The 20,745-nt window shown below is 37.3% G+C and overlaps 2 protein-coding genes across 2 annotated transcripts; one reads left to right on the top strand and one right to left on the bottom strand.

Moving 5' to 3' along the window:
- Positions 1-1,420: 1,420 nt before the first annotated feature.
- On the bottom strand, positions 1,421-3,563 carry LOC135158763 (uncharacterized). The gene is made up of 3 exons (XM_064115483.1): positions 3,197-3,563; positions 2,598-2,834; positions 1,421-1,940 (listed from the first exon to the last, which is right to left on the bottom strand). The coding sequence occupies exons 1-3, from the start codon at positions 3,466-3,468 to the stop codon at positions 1,790-1,792; spliced, it is 660 nt and encodes a 219-aa protein (XP_063971553.1). The 5' UTR covers positions 3,469-3,563; the 3' UTR covers positions 1,421-1,789.
- A 5-nt stretch (positions 3,564-3,568) lies between these two features.
- LOC129271972 (WD repeat-containing protein 70-like) lies at positions 3,569-18,896 on the top strand. Its single transcript, XM_064115486.1, has 14 exons — positions 3,569-3,589; positions 3,836-3,895; positions 4,261-4,394; positions 8,463-8,616; positions 9,228-9,304; positions 9,772-9,949; positions 10,462-10,561; positions 11,051-11,135; positions 12,436-12,571; positions 13,226-13,326; positions 14,363-14,442; positions 15,776-15,904; positions 17,509-17,677; positions 18,036-18,896. The coding sequence occupies exons 1-14, from the start codon at positions 3,569-3,571 to the stop codon at positions 18,142-18,144; spliced, it is 1,533 nt and encodes a 510-aa protein (XP_063971556.1). The 3' UTR covers positions 18,145-18,896.
- The last annotated feature ends 1,849 nt before the right edge of the window (positions 18,897-20,745 follow it).

Below are 20,745 nucleotides of genomic sequence, written 5' to 3'. Positions count from 1 at the left end.
TGGCCTGGAAAGTCTTATTATAATGGGAGTGGACTATTGTAATTTTAGACTGAATATTGTTGACAACCATAAAGGATTTTTATATGTAGGTTTTAAAAATGAGATCACCGAGACTGTACATTGCAAGTTGGCAATTTGGAAAGTAAATTATAACAAGTGGTAGGGACAACTTTCCAATGGGCTGTATACTCAGTTCTCAGGGAATTGTGTATTACCCATAAGTAGGGCCCCCTCCCGGTAGTACTTGAAATATCAGCATCTTTTATGTTCCTGAGCAAAAATACCATATATAATTTTAAGTAAAAATGTGAATAAAAATAACTTTTTATGCAATACACATTTGTGTATATTGGGCAAATGGAAAATATTCCCTCCATCAAGATGACAGCATCAATACGGTGAAGCCTCCATGATAGTTAATGGTATACAAATTACAAATTTTTACAACTTTCAGAAATTCATAACTTTCTTGTTACTCCGATATAATACACTTTCACCTATTGTATTATTTTTCTTTCCCCTCTTTTAACAACTTTTTATCTTGGTTGGATTCCTCTTTACATGCACTCTTGCCCCTTGGGCCTGTTTCATAAAGAGTAACAACAGTTGGTAGTTTTGTCATTATGGCAACTACCATGGTAACCTTGATTTTGATTGGCTGCTGAGCAATGTTACCATGGTAATTTCCATAATGGCAAAGTTACAACAGTCACAGTTCTTTATGAAACGGGCCCCAGATTCCACTATCGCTCTTTTGTCCCTCTTTCACATGTTCTCCACTTCCATCAAATCTACATTGTACAATGCTCTTACCTCTGAATTTAAATACAGATAACTCTGCCTAAGTCTACCTTATATTCATCTAAGTCAAAGCAATTTTGCAACATTCAATCATTCATCTATCATCCAACATTTCCTAGCCTGTAGTCTTGCCCGGGGCTACTGCCATTGTCTTTTGCGTTCAACTGTTAACAGTGGGCTACAAAGTAGCACAGCCTATACACTCCGGTCCTGCATTAATAGTTGCCGTTGTTTATCAACAACAGACAACACATAATTTTAGTATGAAACTTCCACACCTATTTGTTGACCATAATTTAAAAAAATTGACCAACGCTAACTGTAGTATAAGCTGTGGGCTGCAAATCGTTGTTTGTTTACATTAACAGTTGGCAGCAAAAGACAATAGCACCAGCCGCTGCCTAGATTATAGGCCAAACATACCCAAAATGTTTGGTTTCATTAGTTCACTCTTGTTATAATGATAATCAGATAAAGTAATTTATAATGACAGGCAGTTTTCCAGTACCAATTTCATATGTACTGCATGAGTGCTGCCATAAATATTAAGATTATAACAGAAGTGGACTGTAGTAAGACTGCCTAAACTGACTTTGGAAAAGAACGCAAGAAAATTAAGTTGGTTTGAACACCTTTATTTAAAGAAAACAGAAATAAATACAATCAGCACTTCCCTGTTATTTCATCAAAACATACAATAATAAAACAACTCTGAGTGCTTGTCTTTAGCACAGTGATAAAAACATCAGAATCTTTATGACTTTTTATCAGTCAAAAATGTGACAAAAAGAAATTTTCTTCTACACACCAGGTATACTTGGCAAAAAATTTCTTTCAAATTACATGTACTTCTAGTTGAGAGATCACAAAATAATGGCACTCGATAAAATGTTTAAGACTTAAGTACATCCAGTCCTTGTCATGGAATCAATCATGTATGTCTCTGTTGATTCAGAGGCGCCTTCATTGAAATCAACATAAAAAAGGTCTACGCATCTTCAAAACCTCTGTAAATGTCCGATGGATAAGTAGCTCGGATGTGAGTCACCGCACAGGAAGGTAGGGGGACGCGCACAGATCTCCCTAGAAATCCCCAACACCATCTTGCGAGCTGCCGATAGCCAACGTGCCTGTGTTTCCTACAAAAAATAAATAGAAATTAAAAATAAGTAAATCAGATACAGAACATCACATGATTTCTAAATCTACATCATTAAAATTTCCCCTAAATCCTACTGACTACCATTAGCGGCGGAAGTCAAAAAATCTAGGGGGATTACCAACATTTTTTGACAAGCAACCCCCCCCCCCCCAATAAAAAAAGTTATCAACCAAAATTTTAGGGGGGGGGGACAAGAAAATCTTTTGACAAGCAAAAAAAAGGTGATCAAATAAAAATTTAGGGGGGATCGTCCCCCCACCTCAAATTTAGGGGGTGGGGACACGTTCCCTCCCCCCCCCCCGCCTATGCTGACTACTACATGTGCATATATTTTAGGTGATTCATAAGTAAGGAGGGGGTTGTAGTTAACACCTCTGAGTCAAAAAAGAATAAAATTGAAGACTGCTAATGGAAATAACCATTCAAAAATATATATCACCGTAGCTCATTACAACACTTACCTTATGTCTTATGATACATATTTTCATAATTTTAAATGATATAAAACATGATACCATTCAGGACAATTGAGTATTTTGAGTTGATAAAAATCATGTTTTTTTTTATAATTTTTTTCTTATTCCAATATTAGATTGCAGAAAATAAGTGCAATTGTTCATGAAAAAACACTCACTCATTTTCAGTTGCATCATGCCGTGCTCTGTCACCATATTGCTGACGATACCCTAAGTATGCAGTGTCTAAAACCCACGGATTTAAACAAACCCCTTCAAAGCCAGGGTGCTCTGTGATGCAGTTCAGTTCTGCAGCAGTGTACTGGTCCATCATCGCCACTACCTGAGCCACTTCTTTGCAGCAGTACGACTCGACAACTCGAGGCATCGCTTGGCATCCTCCGCTGCATGAACACCTGCATGAACAACAGAAATTTGAAAAACAAAATGAAAACATTTATTAGACTGCAAGATACCAAGTGTTAGGTCAAGTAAAATGATTCCTAGTTCACTCCATCGAATTCGAAGCGCCTCAGCTCAGGTCAAAGCATCGGGCAGCAGCCACAGCTCAGATCCGTTCACCAGCCTCGTTTCGGCTTTTAATAGCAACGTAACTGAGCTGTGTTTCCAGCCGGAAGCGTCGGGTAGCAGCGGCTGCAGCGCACGCTAGTGCTCCGTCACTTCCAATCCGACCTTCTCAGATGAGACATCTTTTTCAGACACTCAGGGTACTAGTTACGGAGTATTAATAATACGATTATGTATGAGATAATCTTACCAATTGTTGTTTCCAAGTCTACCCTCAATGTCATTTTCTTGGATGGCACCAACATTCTGAATTTCTTCCCCTGGTTGGAACTCGGGCTCGAATTGGTACGGCAAAATACCCGCTGCTTGCATGCCAGCAGGAATATCAGGACCGGCCTCTACTTGATTTTCTCTGGCAAATTCTTCTTCTTGCTCACTCTCTGAATTCGACCATGGAGAATCTTGATCAGATGACAAGTGGGCAGGATCATATTCACTCTCTGATCCTGAAAGATCACTCATGATTTGTGCTTGAATTTAAAATGTTTCGCGAGAACTTGTTGTGAAAATTCAATGGATACGCGCGCTTGGCCGAGCGATCCCACTGCTTGATATTCCCTTGATGACGTCACACAACGATTACGTAATCGGTAGACTTTTGAACAATTTTAGTGGGCGTTCCCTAACCGTGGTCTTTTTCCTGATTTGTGTCGAATTGAGACAAAATTACGGGAAACAATTGCCAGATTCGTATTCAGCATGAAAAATTGCATATACTACATCATAATAAATTTTTTTGAGTTTGCCAACCACACCACAATCAGTTTAAGCATTGAAGTGTTTGCATTTAGAATATAATATTTTTATTTTATGTCTTGTTCTTTTAAAGCCTCCAGAGAAAAAGATTCCTGCAACCCATGAGATAGTGCTGAATCACGGCAATAAATCAGTGAGTATAATTTTTCTCAGTTTTAAGTAATCAGGGGGTGTTTCACAAAGATTTAAGTATGACTTCGAGTCGCACTTTGACGCGTACATGATAAGTAATGCAATGCGCAAACTTAATTTGACTAAATACGTATCTCTCAAATCCCACTGCAGCACTCACATCCTTTGGCAAGATGTTTATCCTCATTTGCCTTACTCTCCACCTAGGTGTAGTAAATGGGTACTTTGTAGAAAGGAATTCCTTGAATGCTCAAGCTTCCTATCAGGGTAGCTGTGCTAAAGTCAGGGTAATAATGCATAGTAAGTACAAACATTGTATTAAGCATGTTGATTATATTATCTACTTGTGTTACGCCCCCTGCTCAGGTATCGGCTGTAGCTCTGGATCCATCAGGTTCTAGGCTTGTGACTGGTGGTTATGACTTTGATGTGCGTTTCTGGGACTTTGCTGCTATGGATCCTTCATTGAACTCCTTCAGGTCTTTCCAACCTTTTGAATGGTAAGCCAGCCTATTGAAAAAAATGGAGTTCTGATGGACGTTCAATTATTATTTGTCATCTAACAAGGGGCCCACTGCATTAACAGTTGCAATCAAACGCAACTCAAAAATCAATTGCAACTTGATTTTTAACACATCAAAAACACTTACTTGGGACTTGCACTTGATTCTTTTTAAAATTGCATTTAAGGACGTTCCACAGTTATGTTTGTGCGCATTATGATCTGCGCATAGTTTACACTGCGCGCTGACGTCACAATGGATGAACAGGTGATTAATTAGCTGCGGGTATGAGCTGATTTTTCTCATCTTCTGCACTTTAACTGCAGATCCGATGTGTTATTTCATGAAGCTAAAAAGTGGAATTATTCCATGGACGATTAAAAAAAATTATCTACAATTTCAAAATACTTTACTCTGCAGTGCTGCCAAGAATCACGGATATTACCCCGAGTTTGAATAAATGGTAGAGTGGTTTTGATTTTTTCTTCACATAGATACAAATTATTCGGCGCATTTTTGGTGTTTTAAAAAGCACATTTGCTCTAATAAAAATGCTGATAGTTTAAAAACAACACATGAACCCCTATTTTTTAATGTTTGTACCTCTTAGGTATACCTTCCTTTACAACTCTGCAAATTTTGGTGAAAATGACATGGATTTTGAATAAAGTGCAGCATTTATTGTACGTTTGTAGTTTGTTACTGAAATTTCACATTTTTGTCTCACCTGCATAGCAGAGTGAGACTATAGGCGCCGCTTTTCCGACGGCGACGGCGGCGACGGCGACGGCGGCGTCAACACCAAATCTTAACCTGAGGTTAAGTTTTTGAAATGACAGCATAACTTAGAAAGTATATGGACCTAGTTCATGAAACTTGGCCATAAGGTTAATCAAGTATTACTGAACATCCTGCCTGAGTTTCATGTCACATGACCAAGGTCAAAGGTCATTTAGGGTCAATGAACTTAGACCATGTTGGGGGAATCAACATCAAAATCTTAACCTAAGGTTAAGTTTTTGAAATGTCATCATAACTTAGAAAATATATGGACCTAGTTCATGAAACTTATACATAAGGTTAATCAAGTATCACTGAACATCCTGCATGAGTTTCACGTCACATGACCAAGGTCAAAGGTCATTTAGGGTCAATGAACTTTGGCCGAATGGGGGTATCTGTTGAATTACCATCATAACTTTGAAAGTTTATGGATCTGATTCATGAAACTTGGACATTATAGTAATCAAGTATTACTGAACATCCTGTGCAAGTTTCAGGTCACATGATCAAGGTCAAAGGTCATTTAGGGTCAATGAACTTTGGCCAAATTGGGGTATTTGTTGAATTACAGCCATAAATTTGAAAGTGTGTTGGTCTAGTTCATAAAACTTGGACATAATAGTAATCAAGTATCACTGAACATCCTGTGCGAGTTTCAGGTCACATGATCAAGGTCAAAGGTCATGTAAGGTCAAAGAACTTTGGCCACGTTGGGGGTATTTGTTGAATTGCCATCATATCTCTATAAGTGTATTGGTCTAGTTCATAAAACGTGGAAATAAGAGTAACCAAGTATCACTGAACATCTTGTGCGAGTTATAGTAGTTTTCAAAATCAGCACTGCTGCTATATTGAATCGCGTGATGCAGGTGAGACGGCCAGAGGCATTCCACTTGTTTAGATTGGGATTTTGTTATCTTTTACGCCATTTTTAAGAACTGGCAGTGCTGTTAAACTTAAAATTGCAAACAAATAGCACTATAAATAGATTCTCCATTCTAACGATACAATTATTAACTCTCTTGCGAAATTTGATGACTTTTTCATGTATTTTGACTGAGTAATAAAGGTTTAAACTCATTGTAGTAATCTTGGGCGGTCTAAAAATGCCAAATTCTTTTGAATGCGCAATTTTTAAGAACATCAATTTAGGTGAACTTTGAAGCTCTATAGCAAAAAATCAAGCACATGGACCTATATTAACTTTTGCATATTTCAAATATTAAGGTTCTAAAGTATCTATGTGCAAAGTTTGGTGAAAATGACATGGATTTCACTTTAACTGTGGAACGTCCTTAAACTGAATTCTTTCTGCAACAGGACCAAGATGTCAGATCTGATAGCTATCTATGGTCTTAATTTGCTTATGAATTACAGTTGCCTGACTGTTACTATGGTAACTGTCAGATGATAACTTGTCAGTGCTGGCAACTTTCATGAAACAGTCCCCAGATCTTGTGGTTACAATAAATGTAAATAAAGCTTTTTTCTGCAGTAATTGGAAGGATTTCATGATTACACATTGATACACAGGGCTGGTCAGGGCTGATGAAAGTTGATGTAAACCTGGAATTATTTTAAGGGAGTTGAAGGCGTTTATGTTTTGTAATCTAAATTAATGTGAACATGTTAGCAGTTCTCCAGTAATTGGTAGAGTCTGATTAAGTTGTAAGTAAAACATACGTAGGTGTCTGTGGTAAGATTTTAGAAACCTCGAATTGTGTGTTTATTGAGAATGACCCATATTCTGAACTATGGTTTTATTGTTGGTTTTTGCTGTTGTCTAAAATTTTGGTTTATCTATGGGGAGCCATATGGGATGCAGATCTCTCTAACTAGTTTTCTTAATAATAAAATCATAGGAAACATCTCAGTAAAAAAAAGAGTTACAAGAAGCAAACACATACTTGACACTCACAGCTTACCATAGTTTTAGTCTAGACTTGACCTAGTCTGCAGGCACAGAATTTTGGTTTTGACAATTTGCATAGTCTGGGGTAATGAGAATAGGTGTGCTACATGTATGTACTATGAATGACACAGACAGAGTTTGGAGTCGAGCCTAAGTTCACGCTTGACATGGTATAACTGGTTAAAGTGTCAAATTTCAGTCTGCGCATGCAGACTAACTTAGACCGTGGATTAAGTTAAACTGGAGTTCAGAATACTAGCCATAGTGGGGTAGTTTGTCTAACACCAAACACTTAGTTACATGTATCAATGTCTATAGACAAGCCTTATTTGGAAGCGTTGTGTACCAGTTCAGATTCTCACCTCGTAGTAAGAGGGTCGTTTGTTCAAATCCCTGTACCTAGCGTCCTTTGGCAAGGCATCAGTCAACACTTTGTCACTCTCCACCCAGGTGTTAAATGGGTACCCGGTAGGATGTGAAAGCCTATGTAGTATGCCTAGTAATTGAATCTTGTTGGAATGCTCCCCAGGGAGTGGAGAGGGTGCATACATGGTGACACGACCTTTGCTCTGGTCTTATTATCTCAGAGGGCATAGGGTGAGAGTTAGCATTGCAATAGAGTTGTTGATTCATAATAATAAAGATAAGGATTAGGGTTTATTTAGACTCGGGAGGTTAAGTTTTAGGTTTGGCGGAACATGCAGACTTTCCACTGGAGAAACTGGAGAAAATTCATGGAACTGCATACATTGTCTTTGCGGGCATGCCAGGGTCTGATGACCAAGATAATAATAATTGCAATGTAAAACAGTTGGTAACAGAATGTAATATACAAATAGCGAATAGGCATGAGTGCGAGATTTCGCATGAGGTGAAAGAAAGATGCTCTATTCAACGAGGCGTGAGCCGAGTTGAATAGAGCGTTTCTTTCTTTCACCGAATGCAAAATCTCGCACCATTGCACGAATAAGAATATTCGCTATTTGTGTTGTACAACGCCTCGGAATTTAGCGAAAATATGAAAAAACAAAGAGTTTATCCCTATAGTAATCTATGAAAAGGGAGCAAAAATACCGAAAGCAGAAAGCAAAATCCCACAAGCGCACAAGACCTTGGGCAGCCTTGCGCATTTAGCCAGCTGGCTTATACGCGTATTGTTCATTTTTACCGAGCGCAATGAATTAAATCGTATTGTGACGTCACCTCCTAAAGCCGTGCAACGGTACATTTTGGATGGTACGTCTTTTGTGCAACGGTACGAATGTTTGACATTCAGCCTCCCATTTGCTCGCGTACAACAAGCTAAGTAGGCGTTGTACAATAAGCGCTATATAACTGTAACTATAATTATCATTTTTTATCCACCTTAGCCATCAGATTCGAACCTTACAGTACAGCATCACGGGAGACAGGATACTCATGGTGGCAGCAAAACCTCAGGCAAAGGTCGTTGACCGGGATGGCTTTGAGGTCATGGAGTGTGTCAAAGGTGACCAGTACATCGTTGACATGGCCAAGACTAAGGTATGCTACCTTTAAAGAATTACAGCCATATTATGATTTTATGTTTAAATTAGCATAATTAATTAATTAGAAATTAATTTGATTAAGTTTGGTACTATTAATTATCCAGTGTGGGGATTATGTCATGAGTGACGTGCGTGCCAGTCTTCATTGCAAATGCATTATCAACGACTGAGATAAGAGGGGGGCAACAAAGGCCCCCCCCCCCCATTGCAATTTTAAAACAGCCCGGGCTATGTAGGTTTTGAATACAACCAATTTCTTTTGGCCAGCTTTTAGGATGACTTACAGTTGCGGGAAAATGAAGTGTTGCAAATTATAACAAGTTTCTTGTGTACCAAATATCCAAGTAATGTATTGATTATTTGTTTGTTAAAGATGTAAAAAAATAATGATATGACAGCTAAATTATGAACAATTAATCTTGTGTCAAGCACTTGAAACAAGGTTACTAATGTTGTAAATTATTTTTCCTTCCTCTTATTAAATTATCACCCAGTGAGCATCAAAGTTTCATTGGAAACCCATTAAAACCTAATGTCTTTACTAATACTATACTATTGTGTATTATTATTTATTGATGTAAGAGTATTTTTTGTTTTTCTTTTCAGGGACATACTGCAATGTTAAACGGAGGCTGCTGGAATCCGAAAGTAAAAGAAGAATTCATCACTTGTGCAAATGATGGGTAAGACAAACGTGCCTATGTTTTGTTTGATTTTCTTTTACATTGATTTCATACAATGCATGTAGGCTACCATGTTTTCACTGTGACACAACATATGCTCCTGCGACATTTGCCCTGGTCTTAATATCTCAGAGGGCATAGGATTTTAATAGAGTTTTTGGTTCAGAGTAAAGTAGAGATTATGATAAGGGTTTATTTACTTTTGGAGGTTAGGTTGTATGCCTGACTTTACATGCATATTTTCCATCGGAGTAATCATCGCCAGAGCAAATGTCATGGAATCTTTTTCACTCCTGTGTAGTATGTCGCCTGGGGGAATGGTGCCATAACGTTCTGCTTAGACAGAGAGTCGGGTAAGGGACAAAGTCTTTTCTGTTTACAAAGCAGAATGTGATGAAAGAAGTATCCTGTTTCTTATTGGTACTTTTAATCATCATTGTATTTACTCTATCAATTCAACCTTCCAGCACGGTGAGGTTATGGGATGTAAATCAGGCGTGGAAGCAGCAGCAGGTCATCAAGTTCAGAGGTCAAGGGGGTCAGAAGACCAATCCGACCTGCTGCGTATACAGCAGAGATGCTAAGCTTATCGGAGCAGGGTGTCAGGATGGCAGTATACAACTCTGGGATATGAAGAGACCTTTGGTAAGACATTTGTTAAATTCTTGTTTGAAGGGGTAATGATAAATAGAAGATCAATCCGACATGCTGCCTATACAGCAGAGATGCTAAGTTTACAAGTGTACAACTCTGGGATATGAAGTACTCATTGGTGAGGCACTTTATGCTTGCTGATTTTATGTTTGAGGGGACAATAATGACCAATGAATATGTAAATATAAGAATGATTGGAAATTGTTGCTATGAGCCTACTGTATCTTGCGTGTAATTGTATCCTAGAATTCCACCCGTAAGTGCCCAAAATGAATGAAAACTGATCAAAAATCCTCACTGGACATAGACAAAAATTTTTTTTTTTTTAAATTAACAGAAATGAATCATGAATATTAGTCTTTCTGATATTTAATTGATGTGGTCATGCTAAAATATTTCAGATTGTTTGATCAGTTACTATGACTTTCATGATCTATACAAGTTCATGAACCCTAGATAGTGTTAAACCTGGCTTCATGTCTAATCATTTTTTTTTGTGACAGGTAAGACCGACCTATCAACAAAAGAACGCTCATGGCATGGGTACGGATACATCCTGCATCACATTCTCATATGATAATCTGATCTTTGTTACAAGAGGTGGTAAGTAGTATAGACAACCGATTAAAGGGTTGTTAAATTCATTCAGGATTTGAAAGTATTTTTTTCTGATATTGATGAAATTTCCAGCATTAAGCTTGTTTGATATTTCTCTATCAATTCAAATCAACATTTTGCTTTAACATTTTGCTTTAACTTCAATTATTAATAATTTAAGTAAATGATGCCTTATACAAATCATATATTGTACCCTGGAAAAGTATGTTCTTGTCTATCGGTACACCATGTATTCTTCCTTGGGCAACTGTTTGTTGTGAAAAGGACCACCCAAACTCGCCCCATTCTCCTGAAGACGACAAGAACACGCTTGTTGAAACGTCGAGTTTGGCTGGTCCTTTTCAGGACCCCAGGACCACCAATTGCCCACAAAAGAATACAATGTGTACCATGAAACCACTACACTCTTCTTCTTCGCCATGGAAACCTTCACAAGTTACATATATTCTTGTCTTTTTATCAAATTCTCTACAGGTGATGACACAATGAAATCCTGGGATCTTAGAAACTTCAAGAGACCGGTTAATGTTGTGACTGGCCTTGAAAGCTTCTATCCAGTGTGAGTTTTAAATCAATTCTTAACACATTTTATGATAATTAAATTTGTTCTGTTCACTCTGCAAAATGCATAATCCTAACAAATACTTTGGACTGGGGTCTAAAAAAAAAAACCTTCAATAATTTTATCAGAAATCTTTATTGTGAAAAGATATTACTGCAACGTTAAATAATGTTATTGTTTTGAGTCACTTGCTCAAACTTGTGATAACCCATCATTGCTCAAAATAATAATATTTTTACCAATCTAACACAAGTATGTTTTTTTATAATGGAATCTATAAATGCATGTTTTTGTTTTACTTTTGTTATTATATGATTTACGATCACAGACAATGAGTGTTATATGTGTGTGATAAATTCATCAAGAACTGTTTGAATGATATAAATTTTAACCCTTATTAAACTGGGGGGTCAAATTGACCCCCCCCTCGACAAATTTCATCACTACGCCGTCGCGCAAAGATTTTTTTATCGCGGCGCTCACTGACTTTTTACTTTCAAGTCTTGCGCATCTTTTGAGACCAAAATTGCGACTCCCGGGGACGCGGTTCTGAAATTACGCAACATTTTGTAAGTGCATGTCAGACCCGAAATTGCTCAAAAACGTGATTCCGTGTACAAAGTCAATGCATATTGTGTTTTTGAACCAAAAATCATAGATGTATGATTATTTTTACTTTTGTTGGTTTGAATGGATATATTTTATGCTATTTATGATCGCAGAAGGGTCCCTGACAAAGTTCATTGGAAAAAACAATAAAAAACAAAGGTTTGAACAAACAAAGAAATACATAAGAATTAAAAAGACAATAAAATACATAAGAAATGAATTATATTTTTGCAATTTTTTTGTAGATATTTGTTAGAAATGTAATAATTGATACTCCAACCAAAAATTAGCATTCTACTAGCTATATAAATTGAGTTAAAGGCAAAAACATACAAAAAAAAAATTGGGGGCAAATTTCATACGCTTATTTGCATAATTAATTAATTAAAAATATAAAGAATTAATTTTGTTTAAATTTTACCATACAGTCTTGTAGTTTACATCAGGCTCTACACGCATGCAAATTTTCGCGGCAACCGCGTGATCAGCGGCCGAGATCTGAGGGGGGGGTCAAATTTACCCCCCCCCCCCCCCCCCCCGTATATACTGGTCTGAAATAGCCCAGTTAAGATAGGGTTAAAGTGTGGTGTTTTGAAACTGTCAATTTCCACATGCTAAATTTCCCCAGCAATGTATTGTATTATTATGCATATGTTCTATTATAAAATGTACTTCTTTTTGTTCACAGAGCTGAATGTTGCTTTAGTCCAGATGATCAGATGATTTTAGCTGGTCAGTCGGTGAGGAGAGAGCAAGAAGGAAAACTAATGTTCTATGACAGACACACCTTCAAGAAAATCACAGAATTAGAATGTGGACAAGGAGTAAGAATTACATTACTTTGCTATCTCAGTTCCAAGGCCATTAGTAATGAATTTTTTTTAAATAAATAAGTTATAAGCTACTTTTAAGATATATTTAAATTGTGGCAATGATTTGTTAATAATCTGTTATTAAATAAAGCTTTATGAAATATGGTTGAAGTCTTGGTTAATATATTGATCAGTCATGTTGTGATGTTAGGGATAGGTTTGAGGATGTGAAAGTCGAAATAAAAAAAAAGTGAAAAGGAAAATTTTTATTGTGTAGTGATATGCATATTCATGTCGAACTGGCCATCCATCGGGTGCATGTTCAAAGAGAATATCATGAAAGTGTGGTTTCATATTTCTAGTGTAGTGTATTTTTGCATTCAACATTTAATTCATATTTGTCCGTTCTCCATATTTTAAAGAATATTCCTTCACTTTTCTCTCAGAATTGGCAAAAATGATCTGAAAGATTCTGCAGAATCATTATGTGATTGATGATTAGATATCGTATGCAGTATAATATTGAATATTAGTCTACTTTACTTAATGAAATCAATTATGTACATTGGGACAACATGATTCAGTACATTCAAACAGCACCACTATCTTGTAATCACAGCACATGATCTTTGTTGATAAATTAACAAACATTGTCTATGATTACAGAGTGTAGTGCGATGTATGTGGCATCCAAAGTTAAATCAGATCATCATTGGCTCTGGCAGTGGACTCGCAAAGGTCTTCTATGATCCCAACAGAAGTCACAGGTATGTGAATACCTTTACATTGTTATTATCTTATGAAACCTTTTAAGATTGATTTGTTCTGATAATGTTACAGGGAAAAATGTATTATCCTCAAAACAAGCAGTATTGGTTTTGTTTTCTCTTCTTATATAATACCAAGGTGCTCTCTTTCAATAGTACAATTCTGATCAGTTTCTCATTTCAGTCGGTTGGCATGAAATTAATGCACCATTGTACTTATAATGTAACAAACTGGTTCCTGTTAAAATCCTATAGGCGAATTCCATAAAATATGTACGTCCGACCCCCTATTTGTGGGACTTTTATTAAATTCTCGGTCTCTGATTTCTTGTTCTTTTGACAGTCTCTAATGCTCTCAAATGACCATGCCTTGGTCAGTTTATGAAGTGAGGTAAAACTCAAGAAAAATGGGGGTCTGACGTACAAAAAGGTTGATTATTTTGTGGAATTACCATATAGGAATTACACAAAGTAGTAGTCAGTGAGTTAAAGGCAAAGCTTGATATTGATGTTACTTTTTAAAATCTGAGCTGTAAGGTCCCACTTGTCACCTGTGTATGTGATATGTTATAAAAACGAAGCACATAAAAAAAATGGCACCCCAAGATCCTTATTTAGTGCTTTAAAAAAGGTGAATTATATAAAGTGATCGGAAACACCATCTTAATATCATCTGATGCAGAGATTTATTGAATAATGATATTTCAGTCACAGACATCTTGAAACCTGCTGTGATTTCATAATTTTTTTTCCTGGCTGTGTTTTCATCCATATGAACAATATTAAATACAACATGAATAAAAGTTCAGGATTTTTTTGAAAAATAAGACCATTGTAATGTTAGCCTTTGCTTTAAGTTAGAGGTAGGGAATATACTGTGTTGCTTAATACACCACATAGTTTTAATTTTGGTAGTTATCTTTAGAATTAATGCTTATGGTAGTTATTTGATATGAAAATAATGTTAAAACATGTGTAAACTGATTGATATATTTGAATATCTCACTGTCTTTACTATTATTACTGCTTTTTGCAGAGGAGCCAAACTATGTATGGTCAAGAAGAGGAGAAAGAGGGTGGAGCCTGACATTGTCAAGAGCGAACACATCGTTGCTCGTAAGTTAAAATGAAACAGGAAAAAGATTTGAAAACAAAGTTTCGGCATTACTCCTATGTGTTTAAGATTGCACGCTCGATCTTTAATGAAAAATCATAAGTCAGAAAAAAAAAATTGTAATGACATATGCAATTTAATAATATAACCAACCTTTCTGTATGTCCGCGCCCAAGTTTTCTGTATTCTTAATTCACTTCATGCACTACTCAAGCCATGATAGGCATTCCACCTTGTCATGAAGCACGAATTAGAGATGATCATTACATTTGAGGAAAGTCCTGCATATTGACATCTTAATCGACAATCATATCACAGGTCTCTAAGCACTCTTTGTTGTGAAATGATCCAGACTAACATTGCTGTTGATGGTCTTGTTGATCAATATTATTTCATTCATTTGAGGTGATTTTGCATCACTTTTTGTTCGGAATTTGATTGGAATCAAGATTTACGATTTTATAATCATTGCTTTACAGGTTTTCTAATCGTCTTCGTTGAGTATCGCTAGATAAAACGAATGTACCACAAATCTAAGACGGTGTTCCACTGTTCGAGTCCAATTTACATAAGAAATATGTTTGTCAGATCCCAGTCTGTTCAATCCATCGATATCAGTAGGTGAATAGAGCCACAACGTGCTCATTTTAGTAAAAAAAAAAGTAGTCCAAAAGGTCAAAAGATGCACGGAGTTGCACACTTTTTAAAATTATGTGTGCGTTTCTGTGCATTGCGCATAGAGTACTTTACGCTTTGGTATGGCCCTGTATATACTGTTAATTGTGTACTTGGAGTACTTTTCCTTTGCCTCAAGGTCATGCATGCAGCAGCGCACAATGAGCTCCATCCAGCGTAAGGATATCGACGGTTCAATCGCACAGAACTCAAGGCAGCTCAGGCTTGGATCTTACCGTACCATGAACACAAACCCAATAGGAAATTTATTTTTTTTACCTCAGGGTTCTGTTCTGATTTAAACTATTATTCTATGTATCTCCCTGTAGCTGTCACGTCGAGGAGGGAGACATTGTAATAGGGAGGAGCCTCAGGAGATTATGGCTTATAAGAAACAGATGTTCTAATGAATAATATTATTCTTTGTATCTCTCTGTAGTTGTCATGTCGAGGAGAGGGAGACATCGTAACAGGGAGGAGCCTCAGGAGATTATGGCTTATAAGAAACAGATGTTCTGATTTAAACAATTATTCTTTGTATCTCCCTGTAGCTGTCATGTCGAGGAGAGGGAGACATTGTGACGGAGGAACCTCAGGAGATTATGGCTTATAAGAAACAGATGTTCTAATTAATGATATTATTCTTATATCTCCCTTCAGCTGTCATGTCAAGAAGAGGGAGACATCGTAACAGGGAGGAGCCTCAGGAGATTATGGCTTATAAGAAGCAGATGAAAGACAGACAAGATCCTGTGAAGTCAAGGAAGCCTGATCTACCCATCAAACAAGGTATGTCCTGGAAAGTCATAGGAGATGTCTCTGCCTGGTTGGCAGAAGGGCTATAGTATTTATGCTTATATCAATTTCCATTCCTGTAGGTCAGGGAAGAGGTCATTAAAGTACAAGTTCACCCGAATAAAACTTTGATTTTGATTAAATGATTTTAAAAATCTAACAAGCATAACACTTATAATAATCGGATGTAAAGTAAAAAAGTTGTGACATTTAGAAGTTTTTGTTAATTTCACAAAGCAGTTATTTGCACATCCTGGTCAGTTTGCAAATAAGGGGATTGATGATGTTACACACTCACTATATCTTTTGTATCTTATTATATGAAATATGAAAAGAAAAAAATTCTTATTGTCTTGTGAAGAAGAGTTTAATTCCTCCCAAAATATGGAATTTACCATTTATTTCAACATTTTATGGTTCAGTCAAGTTGGTCCTTATTGTAAAATCTGTAAAAGTTGTATAATTTGAACAATAAAAAACAAAAGAAATACTGATTGAGGGATACTATCAACTCTCATTTGCATATCACTGAGTTGTGCATGTAACTATTTTGTGAAAAATAAGCGAAATTGTAAAATGTCACAACTTTCTTATTGATTAAATTTTCACCATTTTGCTTGATTGATTTTCTTATATTGATTCAAATAAGAATATTTGTAGGGTGGACTTGACCTTTAACTGTTGCCAGCACTGTACATATGACCTAGCACATGCTTCAGCCAGTACCCTTATACCAGCTACACATGTATTGAAAATTACAGCATATGCACATCTAACGCCTTTCTGCAAGCTCCATGTATTTGATGAAGCCGTTGTTTAAATTACCATGAGTCAATCTAGTTGGTGGTTTGTTGGAAGGGAGCTGGCACCATAAATATGAATTCCCTTTTGCAGCTCATAAATTATATTGTGCATTTTTCTGTATATTGTGTATGTAAACACATTTTATATTATAAATTGAATTACTTTGAATACAGAAATAAAAGCACATAAACAAATCTAAACTCAGGTTTGTGTGTACACTGTACAGGGGTGTGAGAGTTCAGATTTTTATCTGATTTCAGATTTTTTTTGTTTTGATTTTCAGCTTAATTTCAGCTTATTTTTGGCCTTCCTCTGTTCAAAAAGTATGGGAGCTCTTTCTATTTCAGACTTTTTCAACACTCTTCATCTTTTTATTTGTGACCACTCACACCCCTGACTGTAGCATATTAGCATGTGCATAGGGAAGTGATGATTAAGACATGTCAGGTCATTTTAGGTGCTGTCTACATGAATATGTCATTGATATACGTGTATCACACTCATGTTAGGACATAAAACTTCAGGAATTGTAGTCAAACGAAATGCAAGGGGAAAATCTCACAGAAGTGCCACAAATGATGGGTGGTATTTCATGAAGGTGTTCATAATTACAAATGACTTCATGCACGACTGGTGATCTGTTCTTGGCTAAATTATATATCCATATGTAGCCGAATTATACATAAGAACATGTTCCAGTCGTAAAGTTGTGGGTAACTTTTGGAGAGCTCTATAGATTAAGCCAGGTTCGTTGAACTGTCTACAATGTTTCTCTTATTCTCAACCCTCGTCAGGTCAAGGAGGTCGTATCGCGGCTGGAGGTAGCACCCTTTCACGCTACGTTGCCATCAATATCGCCCTCACGAAGAAGGTCGATCCTAACATCAGTGCTCGGGACGCCATCTTGAGACATGCCAAGGATGCGGAGGAGAATCCGTTGTGGATTGCACCAGCCTATAAACAGTGAGTGATATTCAATATAGGTTTCTATTGGTTCGTAGATGTCATGTGACACTCAGCATGAGTGCGTGAAGGAGATGGGAGTCCATTCAGTAAGAGTTGGGCTTGAGTCTGGGCTCGGTCATGCAATCAGACCCATAAATTCAAGTCCAGGACTTGAGACTTGGATGCAGGACTTGTACGCATACTCAGTAGTCTAGGGCTTGAGTCTAGTCCAGGATTCAAGTTATAATGCAATAGTCTGAGTCTCTAGGAGATGGAAAGGGAAAATTCTTTCTTAGTTTGAAATTTGACATAAATACACAAATACACTGTACTGCTTTATCACACTTCGATTTTTTTATCTTTTTTTTTTTTACAGTACTCAGCCCAACCCCATCTTCCATGAATCAGATGAAGAAGAAGAGGAGGAGGAGGGGGGACCCAGCTGGTCCAAGAAGGCAAAACTGGACTCCGCTTCCAAGAAATGACACAACTGATTTCTAGCTAGGACTAGGACGGAGGACAAAACGACAGATACATGTTAACCCTAAGAGTTAGCAGATAAGTTCAGTTAGCTCATTTTATAAATGTCTGCCTTAAGATGTGAAGAAGAACTAAAAGATAAGTGGTTCGAATCCGATCCAGGTGGATGACTTAGGCGAACATTTGTTAACATGTCTTTGCATTGTTTCAGGGTAGGTTACAATGGACAGCACTCTGTCCCACGGATAGGATGTTAAAAGAAAATCCTTTGAAGGAGAAAGTAACTTCCTTATACCATAAGAGTTCTCTTTAATATTCATTTGTATTTAAGGGGATACCCACTGACTAATTAGTTGTTTCGTAGACACAGGTTATGTTGAAAAGTCCCATGGATAGGATGTCAAATTCAGAATCTATGTACTCCCTTTTCTTAGACACAACCCTCTGAAGCATTCCTTTAAATATAGGGGGAAACCCACTGACTTCTCCCACTTGGACAGAGTTTTTGCATGCATCAGGGACTCCTCACATTTACGCAGACGCATAAACATACGCAATCGAACAATATAGTCAAATAGAGATCGAGGTTTCTTTCCAGATAGTGGTGTTCTATTGCACAATGTGCCAGTAAAAAAATGAGAAAAGAAGAGAGATGTAGGGAAAGCAATGAAATTAGAGTCGGTCATCACCTTTTTCCTAGTCAAATTTAAATTAAAAAAAAACTTTTTTAGCCTAATGCTTGAAGTGGGGTTGTTGCAAAAAAGAAAAATCATGGGGGGGTACTGTACTTATTCAATCTTCTGTGTTTAATCGCCTTCCTCCGTAAACAAGAACAACAAATAGAACAAGATGACTTTTAATTATATATACCTCAGCTGCCGTCTTGTGTAAGCTTAGGAAGTTATGTAATGCACAGGTGCACAGAACTATTGTAGTAACTTTCTTAGGTTCAAGTGCTACGTTGTTAGAAGGACTCTGAACCTGTTCGCTAAAATGCCAAAAGCATTGTCAACAACTCTTCGAGGGTTTATGATTGCTTCTCCTTTTATCTTTTACTTGCATGGTGTCTTCTTTTTTGATGATTTCTTTGGAGTTGTAGATGTAAATGTACATGTAGATGCAGATGAATAAGCAGTCTTGTCAAGATCGTTAGGCCGGTCGGGTGCCATGGACTCACTTAGGTCTACATGTATATCCTTCCATTCTCATTATTTTCCCTATCGCTCTTTAAAAAAAAAAGACTGATAATCGGGAAACTACTTTAGACACCATTGCGAATGATGAGTTTTGTAATGTACATATTTTTCATACCCATGCAACAATATACAAATGATGCATGGGTTAGAGTGGGTCAGTAGGAACTGTGTGCACAAGGTAACTTTGGCATGGTTTAACCCACGAGGCGCAGCCGAGTGGGTTTAGCCCATAATGCCAAAGTTACCGCGTGCACACAGTTCCACTGACCCACGAAAGAAACCCATGCATCATCTGTTTTATAGAATGGAAAAATTTTATTGAATAAACCACAAAATTAATGATTTACCGGATGCATGATAATTTCATGCGTCCAGTAAATTCAATTTACTGGACGCATGAAAATATTTACTGGACTTTGATTTTTTTTACTGGACGCATGATTTTTTACCGGATGCATGAAAATTCCAAAATGTAATGCAGACCCTTTGATAACCCTGGAAAACATAAATATGTATGCCTAACTTGATAATATGTTGGCACAAAGGCATCATTATACCCAAAATGCCAGATACAGCTTTGCATTGACAAGATCTATGAGGCAGCCATAGCTGTGTGTGTATGCCCGGGCCGCTCCGGTGGCCAGTGCCTACGGCTGCCTGGGCCCGCACTGGAGATTTGGCTGTGCACAGCCAGCCCAGGGCAGTGCCAGTAGATCTATAAACGTTAGATCGTATGTCTGGACTTCTCAACTAACGAGTATGCAGGCAGTTTTAATCCCTATGAATTACGGTAACGTATTTGTACTTACAGATCATTTTGCATCCTTTATTTGATTCATTCTGCCTTGATCGAAAATTCAAAATTTTGACGTAAACAAGCGTAACAGTACATGCGCGATGACATCACAATGACCTTTTCGGACGATAGCTTGTTTACAGTGGATATCGTTTTGATTATCGGGATATCGTTCATGCAGCCCAGTAAAAATTCTTGCATTGCTCTCAACCAATCAGATTGCAGGGATTTTCCCATCCATTCTATAATTATGATTGATATAAAAATATATGCATGTCCTAACACAGTTGAGTTGTGTACCATATGACATCTTCTTCCTGCCCGTGGCTAAGCTGGCTAGAGTAGTTAGGGCGTTATCTTATTCGCATGCCTTTGAAGTGTCGGCTGAGAATCCTGTTGGTGTCTCCATTCCGCCTTGGACACCGTCAAGTGCTTCTTGACCTATGAAGTCTATCAGAAGCTCCTGCCATGGGAGGAGAAGAGCAGGTTGTGGTGGTCCACATCTTGTTCCTCCCATTAGCTGCTTCTATTACTTGTAAGCTTTTTTAACCGTTGATTTAAGGTTATACAATTTGACCCTTAGTTCTTCCACAGACCGCTGATTCCCGGCAACA

The sequence above is a fragment of the Lytechinus pictus genome, unplaced genomic scaffold (genome assembly GCF_037042905.1).
Source record: "Lytechinus pictus isolate F3 Inbred unplaced genomic scaffold, Lp3.0 scaffold_121, whole genome shotgun sequence".
Taxonomy (NCBI): domain Eukaryota; kingdom Metazoa; phylum Echinodermata; class Echinoidea; order Temnopleuroida; family Toxopneustidae; genus Lytechinus; species Lytechinus pictus.
Note: the sequence above shows the minus strand (reverse complement) of the source record. Positions and strands in the feature narration are given on the sequence as shown.

What these genes read in the sequence shown, in the direction of transcription:
- LOC135158763 (XM_064115483.1), bottom strand. Translation starts at nt 3,468, where the DNA reads ATGAGTGATCTTTCAGGATCAGAGAGTGAATATGATCCTGCCCACTTG. An exon ending in AGACTTGGAAACAACAATTG is followed by an intron (nt 2,835 to 3,196) that starts GTAAGATTATCT and finishes TTGTTCATGCAG; the next exon opens with GTGTTCATGCAGCGGAGGAT. An exon ending in CATGATGCAACTGAAAATGA is followed by an intron (nt 1,941 to 2,597) that starts GTGAGTGTTTTT and finishes TATTTTTTGTAG; the next exon opens with GAAACACAGGCACGTTGGCT.
- LOC129271972 (XM_064115486.1), top strand. Translation starts at nt 3,569, where the DNA reads ATGACGTCACACAACGATTAC. An exon ending in TTGACATGGCCAAGACTAAG is followed by an intron (nt 8,617 to 9,227) that starts GTATGCTACCTT and finishes TTTTCTTTTCAG; the next exon opens with GGACATACTGCAATGTTAAA. An exon ending in GAGCGAACACATCGTTGCTC is followed by an intron (nt 14,443 to 15,775) that starts GTAAGTTAAAAT and finishes ATCTCCCTTCAG; the next exon opens with CTGTCATGTCAAGAAGAGGG.